This window comes from Macrosteles quadrilineatus, unplaced genomic scaffold, assembly GCF_028750875.1.
Source record: "Macrosteles quadrilineatus isolate MER2022 unplaced genomic scaffold, UCM_ALF_1.0 Scaffold_4__1_contigs__length_99947679, whole genome shotgun sequence".
NCBI classification, from domain to species: Eukaryota; Metazoa; Arthropoda; class Insecta; order Hemiptera; family Cicadellidae; genus Macrosteles; species Macrosteles quadrilineatus.
In genome coordinates, this window is record NW_026542597.1 from 16,143,143 (window position 1) to 16,155,933 (window position 12,791).

The 12,791-nt window shown below is 33.4% G+C and overlaps 1 protein-coding gene across 7 annotated transcripts in view; it reads left to right on the forward strand.

The window, feature by feature from the left end:
- Positions 1–12,791, forward strand: part of LOC128993297 (TLD domain-containing protein 2-like) — a 456,668-nt gene that overhangs the window by 331,032 nt on the left and 112,845 nt on the right. Inside the window, exon 1 of one of the 7 annotated variants that reach the window (XM_054417092.1) lies at positions 1,402–2,260. The exons of 5 other annotated variants lie outside the window; for them this stretch is intronic. In XM_054417092.1, coding sequence (XP_054273067.1) covers positions 1,484–2,260 — 777 coding nt within the window. In that variant the 5' untranslated portion in view covers positions 1,402–1,483. Of the gene's footprint in view, positions 1–1,401; positions 2,261–12,791 lie in introns of those variants that run through there. One more of the 7 variants, XM_054417093.1, reaches the window with a different exon arrangement.

The window sequence follows — 12,791 nt, forward strand, 5'->3', positions numbered from 1 at the left end:
TACTGCATCATAGTAAACTTTCTATAGTATGCAAGTTATTTTACATAATTTCTTCAATATCGACTAGACTTTGTATTGAAATTGCAGTCGATATGAATCCACTTTGAAGTGCTTATCAACCATTGAGAGCTTTACAGATTAATGGCGCTTGACAGATAAGACTGATAAGCTCAGTTGTGTGTCATAGAAAAACATGTCAGTACGCAGAATGGATACGCGGAGTGTGGACGTGGACGCGGATTGTGACGCGGAAAATGCAAAACTAGCAGAATCGACTGCTTCAGACGATTCAAAAGCAGTGACAAGTGTTGGTGAAGAGTCCGGTAGTGGCGATGTCGCAGATAACAATTTGATCCCAGAAGCTTCTAACAGGGGAAATGTTGTAATAATAATAGATGATTCTGAGGATATTCACTTGATTCATTTTAATAACGACGGTATGATCAATCCTAAGAGAAGTGTTGACATGTTAAGTGAGTGTGAAAGTGAAATATCAGTGTCAACCTGCACGACTGTTGTGTCTGATAAGTTTGATGATGTAATCGGAAACGTGGAGACGGTTAAAGGCGAAGATGTGTTCTTCGAAGAGGCCGAAGCGATGCGAGGATCAGAGAATGAAGGTGTAGTGGAAGCGATGAATATTCATGGAACTGCTTCAGGTAGGCGGAGTGATCTTGACATCAACTATGGTAAAGTAGAAGTAATTCATGATGAATTCCAGTATCTAGATGTGGTAGAAGGTTTTCAAAGAGATGCAGAACAAAAAAATGGCATCGCTGATACAATATTGCTGGGAAACGGAAAAGTGGATAATGCAGATGGCTCTGACAGAAATAACAATAGTTCTGAGGATTTTGATGATGAGGATAATGATGAGATTCAAGTCGGTGCTGTTTCTAATGATGAAACAATGACATGCGCCCAATTTATTATGTTCGTTAATAAAGAATATGCAAGACACAGCCCTGAAAATGAACCTGTTTTCTTAGACAATGTTGAATCCAATTTGAGAGTTTTCAGAAGACTTGACACGATTGCTAGTAACAAAGGTGAAGATGATCTTAAACTTGAAAATATTGTTGAGGATACCATTACTAGCATTGAAGGCGATGAGGATTTCGAACTTGGAAATATTGTCAAAGAAGAGCATAAATCTTCCTTTTCAAAAACGAGTGTAGAGATTGCCAGTAGCATTTTGTCTCACAACACCATTAATGAAGATTTTAATTACCAAAGTGAAACTCGAGTTGGACGGAGAAGCACTGGTATTTTCATGAAGAAACACGAAAAAGAAGGAAGAAGTAGAAGTCCCTCGCCGATTCCTAGAAGGTACAGAAAACATTCTGCTCCTATTCAAAAGCATCCACTTGTCTTTGAAGATAACCATCCGTTAGTTTCTACACAGTCTAAAAGTAATCCCAGTATTACTGGAGGAAGTTCTAAAGTATTGTTGGAAACCGCAGATAAAGGCAATTCCTTCAAAATGGAAACATTACCAACAATGGACTATGTTTCAAAGGTGCAAAATTATGTCCTGCAGAATGAAGAACTTAAGAAACCCCCAGAAAGTATTGACCTCTTAGAGGCATTACAATCCTCATCAGAGAGAGGACGAGTGAAAACAAGATACAGAAGTGGAGGGAGCATCAGCGATGACGACATACCCTCTGTTCACAAATCCAGACCTATTCAAATAGACGTCAAAGGTAAAAAAGTTGTTTACGATTTGATTTCATACCAAGGAGTGGTGAGTCCTGAAGCGCCAAACGACGATTTCGGCTTCGACATGAAAGCAAAGAAAGAGTTGAAATCAGATAGAGCTGTCAACAACGAAGACATCTTCACCAACAAAGCAGTATTGGCGGCTTTTGCTCACAAGAAATTGAAAGCGTTGAGGAACTCTTTGAGACGGGAGAGGAAACGAACAGTCAGCAGCGGTAGTGAGAGTACATGTTCGGAACCGACGAGAAGACGGTTGGAGTCACAGAGTAGTCTTGTGTTGAAACTTACCGAGAGAGATGACTTCAACAGAGATGTAATAGAAGGGTTTTTGGGACCGATTAAACTTCCGCCGAAAAAGCAAAGGACTCTGAGCACCGGCGATGAAAATGTTTCTGTTGAGACGAAAGCGATACCTGCGAAGACTCAGAGATCTCGGTCTCACGGACATCTTGGACAGACTGTCCCTGTGACTATCAAGATCCCCACAGTGCTTGCTGAGCCTTGGAAAGGAGCTTGGGATAACACTCTTCTCAGAATTGTGAGTCATTCTGCTTTTGTTTTTATTTATTTATAATCTTCAATGGCAATTAACGGTAACACAAATGTGATCGGTTAAATATTTTGAAGGAGTAGGTGAGAAGCATATATGTTACTGTATTATCACTGATTGTAATTAACATAGGTCGTAATAACTGGGTAGCTGGGTGGTTATAGTGTTCACCTAGTAATCAGGTCACTGGTTCATTCCAGAGAAAATTTAGTAGCTTTTTGCAGATTCAAAATTGGACCCAGCTGTCCCCGATTATTGGGCTTAAATAAACGATCCTGGATAATGAAACAGCTGGTCTTAGCCAGTAACATCTATACAAGGCCTCACTTCATTTTACACTCATCCTTCACTGATATTTGAGATAAAATACACACCTAGGTGGCAACCCCATTTCAATTGGTAATGGTAAGATAATTTGTAAATGCTTAGTAAATTTCAAAACTTCATGAATAGCATTGTACGAGTTTAAATTTTCATGTTATTTTTATGTAGATTTGCATTGATCTGTTGTTTTTCAACAGAATGTAGGGCAAGAAATACGTAACACAACAAATTTGAATTATTCACATTAAAAATTAAAATGTTTACACACACAAAAAATAGTATAACTTGAATTTTCAAATCTACATTGAAATTCCATTCTTCTTTACAGTAGGTCCAAAGTGAAATTCGGTTGAGTGATTGAATTGATAAAGACCCTCTTTCAAAGATAAAATGCATTTGGTTTTCTTTCAACAGCTTTCATTTTTCCTATCAAATATGTTGTCAATGTTGTGACCTTGATGGTGCAGTGAGAGCTGTTATGAGAGTGTCATGAGACTGATAAGAGATATCTGGTATCAGTAGGAACTAATAACCAGTAAAAGTAGTTCAGCGCAGATTTCTGCTAAGAGTTGAAGTGTGTTGTAAAACATCTGTTGGTATCCAACCTTGTATTGGCATAAAAAAAACCATATTGAAATAATAACCATCATCATCATCATAATCATTATTATTTAAGAGACATCAATGCTACCTGTTATTTAAGCCGAATATAATGCAAGATGCATATAGAATGGAGGGAGATGGTCTGTGTAGTTTTGTTACTTATAAAGATTAGATTTTGTTTCATTAGTCAAGACCATTTACTAAAAGCCCAATGTTAAGGGACAACTAGACACGGTTTTGAATCGTAAAAACTCTTTTGGCTTGTCTTGGGATTAAACCGGCGACCTTCTGATTTTGATGTTAACACACTTTATGTATAAACACTTAATTCACAGGTAGGCTTATCATAAAAACCTGATTCGGTTATCACAGCTTTCTATAAGATAGCTTCGAGGTACCCAAAAGAGAATTAAGGTAATCAAGAAAGCTGTTTTTTTTATTCATGATGGTGTTATGCTTTTTATCAGTCAAATTTTGTTTACTTTCCTGTTTAGATTGAATACTTTGCAAATTATTATGTAGATTTTTCCGGAGAAACATACAAGCCATTATCCTAAAAGGATGGCTTGCAATTTCGTTTTCTGTACCTGATAACAATACCAGGGTACTGTGATTCGCCAAGCTGTCAATTCTCAAATAACGCTATTTGAATTTCAACACACAGAATTTATTACAAGACATTTTTCAATAATGAAAACACTGTTTACATGGAAATTAAAGTTGTGCTGAACATAAATGAATCAAACTGAGGCTTTAAGCCACAGGTGATTAACACTGCATGTATCAGTCTGACTACAGTTTACGGTTAACGGCTTAATCTGATGGTGTTTATGGGGAGTTGTGTTTACGATGGGATTTCCAATATGCAATGTGTCTAGCTTCGCACAATGTCCACAATATTGGTGTGGTTTTTTTTTATTATAGTAATGCAACGTCAAATTAAACAGTGGATTGCTATCACTCCACTTATTTATGAATGGATTATTATATTGGGATGTACATCTCACTTATCCTTAATGATAAATCAGATCACTCTCGAACCAATTCATATGGAAACTCATAAGCCTTTGATTTTGCACAATTATAGTGATTCCAACCAATTAGTTTAATTTGATGTTGCACTTGGCTTTGTGCTAAATGCTGTGTTATTCTGAATAACTATTGGTTAGCTACCAAATTCAGTTAATGTTCCTCCCTATTGATAACATATTACATTAATGTCCTGTAAAGATAACAACAATTTTCAAACAAAAGCTATATTGTCCTTGACTACTGATACTACTAGACATTTCATCCTCATGTTAAAGTTGTCGACAGTTTTTAACTCACAACCGTCTACAGTAGTTTATGTGAGCCACTGACAGATTGTGTTGATGAAAATAACTGATTGCATTCCAATATTCAAACCTTTTTACTGGAGCCAAACTGATGGAACGACTTATTATAAGCTATCCCATCAACTATATCAGCAACAAAATATAAGTTAGAAAATAGAATTGTAGACACTAGGCCAATCTGTGACTGGCTCAACCATGTGTTCTTTTTAATTAAAAAATGGTGACAACTGGTCCATATAGAAGAGATGCCTATTCAGCATCCAATAGTTAATGCTACAGTGTACTAGAAAACCATTTTTTAATTTCCACTTGCTTTACATTCTTAGGGGATTAAAGCTCAATTTTACAGTTTTTTTATATAAATCAAGGATAATCGGATCTTATGGTGCACATTATGTAGTGCTGGTCTCATAATTAGTATGTTGATAGTTCAATAAATCCTGAAATAAATCAGTAGATTTCGATGGTCAAAAGCTGGACCCAGCTGTTCTTTATCAGTGGTCTTTAACAAGTGACTAAAGAAACAGCTGATCTTAGGAGTTAACATACACAAAGCATCTCCGTTCATATTTACACTCATACTCGTACTCCCCGTTTTGACGCTTATGTATTTATTTAAGAAATAACAAAGAAAGATGTTTTCTTACAGTCACCTGACAAAGTGGACTTCCTTGCACTGTTTATATACAGAAGGTTGCTTATTGCTGCATTTACTTACTTTTGCCGCACACCTCCATTCCAACCAAACAACACAAAACAGCGTGCTTTTATTAGGCACGTAATCCGTGTACGCTTGGAAATAGGCTGGCAACACTTAAAGATCACTGGCTACGATCACCTGCTCCAGCGTTTCCCATTTCGTTCAATGTTTTGATTTAACCTAACCTATTTTTATAGTGTTTGAAAGACTACACTGGAGTAGCGCGACGTTGCAACATAACCCGTTCACTACTTTTCTACACTAATTAAAATATACTAAACAATATTTTTAAATCAGCTGGTATTATTAGATTTGACAACACCGCGCTGTCCTCATAGGCTCCCTCAACTGCACACTCTCGTGGACCGTACTGTAATTTTTTATATGCTTTACAGTAACTGTGTAAAAAATATAATGCGTAACGCCAGTACACAAATATCTATTGTCTCAGAATTGAAATTAGAAAAGTAACAACTAAATAATCTGATCGATTAATTTCACAAGGAACAAGAAAAATACATATCCTGTTAAGTCAGACAGGATATTTTAGGTTTGGAACTTATTTTAAAATGTAGATTATAATATTTTCAAAGGAAAGACAGTAGGAATTAAATGGTTTTGCAACATGCATATGATATTGATTGTGACTCCGTCTGTCTGCATGTTTTATTTATGTACCTCCCCAAGATGGTCTTTAACCACGGTGGGGGTGGGGGGGCTTGTAATATTAAAGCCCAAAGCTATTGTAGTATCACTGAGCATCTTAGCCTCTCAGTCTTTTGATAAAGGAATTTAATTAAGCCCCATTACAACACTTGGACTAATTCATTCAAAACACTTTGCCTGTTGCTTGTTTTATCTGTTTTAAATGAGTTTCCTTTGTTCTAAGATTTGTGTAATGATTTAAAATTGAATTTTACTGTCAATGTTTATTTTATTGTGTCATTTTCATACAGCTAAGTGATAGTTCTCTAGTGGAAGATTGTTGGTTAGATCCTGAGAAGAGTTATTGGTTTTTGATGGTTCAAAAGTGGTCCCAGCTATCATTGATCATTGCGCTTTTAGCGAATTTCCCATATATTGAATAAGCTATTACCGTAGTACTCTTGGTAAGACCTGGACCCGGGACCGATTTACTTTTTTGTAAATGTGGCCCAGAGGCCAAAGAGACCATCCGTCCAAATTTATGTATATACTGTACATATATATATATATATTATATATAACATGTCCGTTCAAGCTTAAGCAAAAATTATCCGATTTTGATGAAATTTTTAATAAACGAGTAATCCTACATTCATTCAAATGAGTTCGAACTATGGGAACAGTGGTTTATAGTGAAAATTATTATTTTATGGGGTAAAATTGGGGTTTCCCATTTTTGACTCTAAAATCATAAAATTTTACAATTTCTTTCCAGATCATTTCGTAGACCTTAAAAAAAGAAATTTTGTATATTGAAGTTTTTGTATGCCTAACGGTTACGGAGGTAATGAAAAAAAAACTTTAAATTTAAAATTCTCATGTTATTCTTATGGAGAATAAGTCAACTGTTTTGGTCTACTTGTTTATGAGCATATTTTAAACAAATTTGGAAAATGCATTCATGTCTTACTAAACTATTAACATTTGACAAAAAACACTTTTTACCCTCTCTGTTGCAGCAAACCTAATTGCTCGTTAAACTAAATTATATTTAAATAGGGAATAAATGTGATATTTTTAAGGAGAGATTTGATTGTAAAACCAATCGGGTAAATGGAAATTTGCTTAGTCTGCAGGTTTGCTGCGGCGGGGGTATTGATAAATAATTCTAGCATTATTAATCATTAAGTATAAGTATATAAACTTATCACACACTTTTATAGAAATTTCTATATTTCGGCATTAGCCTTCTTCAGGAACAAACACAATAACAAATAGAAGTGTTTACCACTCTGAATCATATGGTTTTAGCAAAAATCCAAAATACATATAATTTATGAAGAAGTAAAAAAGAAAATGTTTTGATAGAAAGAAAGAAAAAAATTTATATATATATGTATATATATACTATCTCAAATTTAGACCGGAAGGTGTTTTAGATTTAAGTATTAATTGATGAGTGAAAAAATTTATATATATATGTATATATATACTATCTCAAATTTAGACCGGAAGGTGTTTTAGATTTAAGTATTAATTGATGAGTGATAAGTTTATTTTGAAAATGATTAAGCCGTTTGGCAATATTATGAAGAAACAATAAGTATAAGTATAGTAAATGTTGAAGCTAAAATGTAATTTACTCATACACTACTGAAGCGTGTTATTTTGTATTCACTGACATCCAGCAGTGTTTTTTAATAGTTTTTATTTTGTATAGGGCTCGGTGTTGAATTGACGGTGAATAGACGTGAACAAATATGTAATGTGCTCAAATCTCCGAAGGAACGTAAGACTAATGTTGACGACAACTATTGCTCCAGGTTGACGGAAATGATTACGATTTGTTTCCTCGGTGAGAAGTGGCTGGTTATGCGGCACATAACTCACACGGCTTCAGTTTATTCTCATATTTATGTCGTTACTTTGTGTTCTTAAATATTCTTTTGTTAAAGATATTGGGAGGTTTACGCACCAAAAACTTTAGCATATTCAATATAATGGTGTTTAAGTATCAAAGTAAAAAAAAGTTTAACGCTTCATCGGTTTTGAATACTTTGCTGTTATCAGTCATGTGATATACAAATCCTTAATAAATAATTAATAAAGTAGTATTAACATAAATAATTAATAAAGTAGTATTAAAATAAATAATTAATAAAGTAGTATTAACTTAACATAGTACAAACAATCTTGTAGTTAGAAATACTAACTGACCACTTAAGCAAGTTGGCTCAAATAGGCCTACTTGCTCAAAATAAACATTAATCTAACCTAGCTCAACATAAAAATAACACTTGCCCTGTGTGATAATTGTTTGAATAAAAGAAAAATCCTTTCCTTAAGTGTGCTATTTAGTCAGACTGAAAAAACAAATAAAAAATACAAAGGAAATTAAATATTAACTTTAAGTGTTATCAATATTTCAAAGGGTTTTTTTTAGACCACAAGGTTTCCTTGGACAACATCATAAATCACTATACTGCCTTCACAAAATTTAGGCGGTTTAGGGGAAGAAATCTATTCCCTCCACTTGACCTTTAAAATAATAGCTCAACAGCTGAGGTTTGCCAAAATATAAATCAGCTGCACCATATTAGATAAGTAAAAAGTATTAAATAGAGGAGGAACTCACCCTCAAATTGCCTGAAATTTTTTAACGGACTATAGTTGAAAAATTTTGTCTTTATTTTATTAAATTTTAAAATTCTGAAAATATAGAATAATAGTAATAGAGGAAGGTTTTTACTTTAGGAGGGCTAGGGTGAATTCCGTTCATTGTGGTTAGAATTTGTTCATTTGAAATTTATTTATTACATTTATTTAAGCGAGTTCGCGAACCAGCATGATCGGTCTATAGCAACGGTGTTTTATGGGGGTTTTTTCCACTTTTTATCCTAAAAACATAAAATTTTGCAATTTTTTTTACAACCATTTTGTAGAGCTTAAAAACCAAATCATTTAGAATGTTGAAGTGTTATCATGCTCCTAATGCTTACAAAAAATTTCAAAAAATTGTAATTTTAAAATTCCCATGTTACTCTTATGAAGAATAATAGTTTGACTGTTTATGAACATATTTTGATCAAAATTTGAAAATGCATTTATTTTCTACTAAACTATTACCATTAAAAAAAAAACACTTTTTGCCCTCCCTGTTGCAGCAAATCTAAGTACTCATTAAACTAATGCTATTTAGATAGGAAATAAATGTGATATTTTTTTGAAGATATTTCATTGTAAATCCAATCAGGCAAATGGAAATTTGCTTAGTCTGCAGGTTTGCTGCGGCGGGGGTATTGTCTATTTTTGGGATTATAAGCAACAGTTACTTTATTTTATGATTTTAAACACTTTGGACAATATTGATTTAATAAAAAACAGGAAAACTGCTTTGAATTAAAATCTTTCTTCTAGAAAAACATCAAAAATACGTATCGAGTTACAGGTTTGTAAGCTGTCAACTAACTGAATGCTTCAAAAGTTACATCTTAACCAATATTTTGTGAACGTGGCTGACGCTAGCTGCTTCGACATGCTGAGGTTAATTTGCTGCTTGTCAGCGGTGAGATCAGCAGTGCTGAATCTGCTAAGCTAATCAATGTTCCTCAGCATCCACCCACGCTTCTGTATCTTAGTTCTTAAACTTCAAACTTATTTGCAACTGACATTTCATGATTGAATTACAGTATTAGATTTGCTCCTGCTTTACAATCAGCCTCGAGTCACATTACCAAAATTAAGACTTTTCAAGCTGTTACAAAAACAGCCGGCATATTTACTATCATTACACATTTGAAGAAAATCCCTCAAGAAACAAATAGGCCCTACTACTAATATCGCTAAAAACTGGTGTTATTAAATAAGTAAGGCCAGTTTAAATATCCAAAGACATTCTTAAAATGTTATTGATTAAAGGAAAACATGAGTTTAATTATTTATAGTTGCTCTAGTTTTCCCAGAGTAGGCAGCATAAATTGCCAAAGTGCCGTACGGACAACATGTTTTAAACAAATGTGTCTTTTTTAAACCTAATATACTGTACTCAGTCACAATTTTCTAATCATTCCAATTGTATAATTCAACTACTTTTTGCATGGTCTTTTGTGTTTTACTTTAACTCATTACTTTTTAAGACGGTGCACAACTAGATACATATTTTAAGCTGAATATGGATGCATGAATGTAGAATAAAATTATATGATCTGTATAGCAGCTGTTCTATAAGATATATAAAATCAGCTGTTTCTTTGACCAAGATTAATCCAAAAGCACAATAATCTAAGTCAGATGTGCTGAAATGCATAGCTATTAACCGATACCATGGTGGAAGGAAAATACATAGGTGTGCTATTCCCGTCATATGATGACGTCACCCAGATTGCAAACAAAAAATCACCTGATTCTATTGCCATATAAGTATATTTGTTTTGATTTGATTGTTTTTGTTTTTATTATTTTTTATAAATGGTAAAATTGGTATTTGTAATCTGGGTGACGTCGGGAATAGCACACCTATGTATTTTCCTTCCACCATGAACCGATACATTGAAATCTACTACAGTACTATAGGAGGTATATCGATTAAAGTGGTAAAACGGTTGATTTAAGAAGCAGCATGGATTATAAAGGCTCCTTGTTGAAAACAAAACATATAAATTTTAAATGTTTCATAAATTAAAGCCAGACACGAACGTAACAGAAGACAGTGGGGTAAACCGATATTGATGAAAGATATCACGAGCAGAGTTGATTGGTATTTAAGACCCGATTGTCCCTTGGAATCTAAGCAATAGCTGTTAAACATTTTCAGTCTACTTTATGAAATTGTTCGGGTCCCCAACCTTAGGACTTTTTCCATAAATAGATTGAAATGCAATTCTGCAAGTTTTTTAAGAAAAAAAATACTTGAAGAGTGGAACTAATATCACTATAATCACTGAAAAAAGTTGCTTATTTTTCATTCCTGATTTTCCATAGTTTAATTTTATTCCTTAGTAAATAAAATTAGAATTTTGTCTGTACATTGCTCAGAATTATAAATGTTTAAGTTATTTTTACGTTTTGTACATTAAACAAGCCGAAACAAGTCTCATCTCAATTTCTGTCTGTCTGTCACGGCCCAAGAGCCATGTGGCCTTCTGAAAAACTAGAGTGCCTATCAAGATCCAAATCATTTTAATGTATTCACTGGATTGGTGAGAATGTCTTTCGCTATTAAAATATGGCCTCACTACTTTGTAAATAAAATTACGGACGTATAAAACCCAATTTTGTGCGATTTTTGTCAAGTTTTCTTCCAATGTTTATCACATAATCATCTATGAAATAACGAACAGCTGTTCGGATCAAGATTATTGTCACTGATATGTTTACATTGAATGTTGTTTACAAATACCGCAACCATTTCCGATCACGTTTTGAAAGCAAATCCAAACCAAGTGAGATTAATTCAAAACTTTTTCCTTACATAACGGATTTAATTAATCGCAAGTGCAATAATGTGTAGGGTAACCGTAAATGAAAATAGAGATTCTTTGTGCATAAACTTGCTCTTGAGTTTTGATAACCGGTAAAAAGACCTTGAATCAGTGTTGTATATGGCTGAGAAATTTAAAATATACAAACCAACTGCTGTTCTTTATATAAGAAGGTTTCAACTGACTACTATAAGATTCCCGTGCTAGAACGGACACACAGCTAGTTCCATAATAAACTTAAAACTACTTCGCATTTCATCTTAATGTGGTTATAACTGTTCATAATCAATATGAATAAATAGTGCATTTTATTATTAAATTATAAATATAAAACTTTATATCTATTTACTTTTTTTGATGGTTAACTACATAATTCTAAATTTTATGCCTGAGACTACTAGCAAATTAATTACTCTGAAACTAATGGGGTTTAATCATTTTTAATTGGAGTTTGCAAACTCTCCGAGCAATATTAGAACTCAAACTGTTATGAAGTGAAGTCTTTTCCAATCAACTGCCAATAAACCAAGCTGGATCCAATAATTAACTGTCACAAATAGAAGTAATTAGTTTTAAATGCTCTTTTAGTGGAAAAGAGTATTAAAATGTAAGTTAAAAGAAACATAATTGATAAATCTCCTAAAAGTTAAATTGAACTTAAATTTTCTGAGGAGTTCACTACAAACTATTGTAAGAAAGATTCTGTAAGTATACAAAAATTATAATGTTTCTATTACGATAGTTTATTTAGAAAAACAAATCATTTTCAAAAGGTTTACTAGACATATTGGACAACACATTTGTGGAACCCTTTTTTAAGCAATGGATTTCCACGTGGAACAGCTCAAAAATGGTGTATTTTTGGTGTAATTCAATAACTATGTAGGTCAGTTTCATTAAGCTGCATTTTATTTTTGAAGTCTGAAAACAAGTGGGGAAAAGTGAATGTAAGAGGTCTTATCTCCAAGCCATGAAACATCTTTGCAAGATTATAGGGTAATTTGCCACACAAATCCTACAACATAATAAAAGGACACCAATTGAGTTTTACTTTTTATTCGAATCAGGCTTTTTTGGAATCAACACATTGTTTTAAGAGTAGACAACACAAAGAAGGTGAACGATAGTTTACAAAACCATTTTATTCCTCAGATAGTTGGGTATAGTAAAAAAACCATACACAAAACTTGGCATGTACCTATTGCACTACTGTATAGTATTCATAGAATACAATCTATGTTCTATAGTAAAGACAAATATTTCAACTCGTTAATAAATTCGCAACTAAAAAAAAACATCAAAAGGCAAAGGTTAATAAAGGTAGGAGTCGATTTTCATCTTCGATTAGACCGATGAAATATTTCATTACACATTTTCCAATACTAACTCCGCCCTTATTGTTTTTCCCAATGATCAAACCCGCTTTGAAA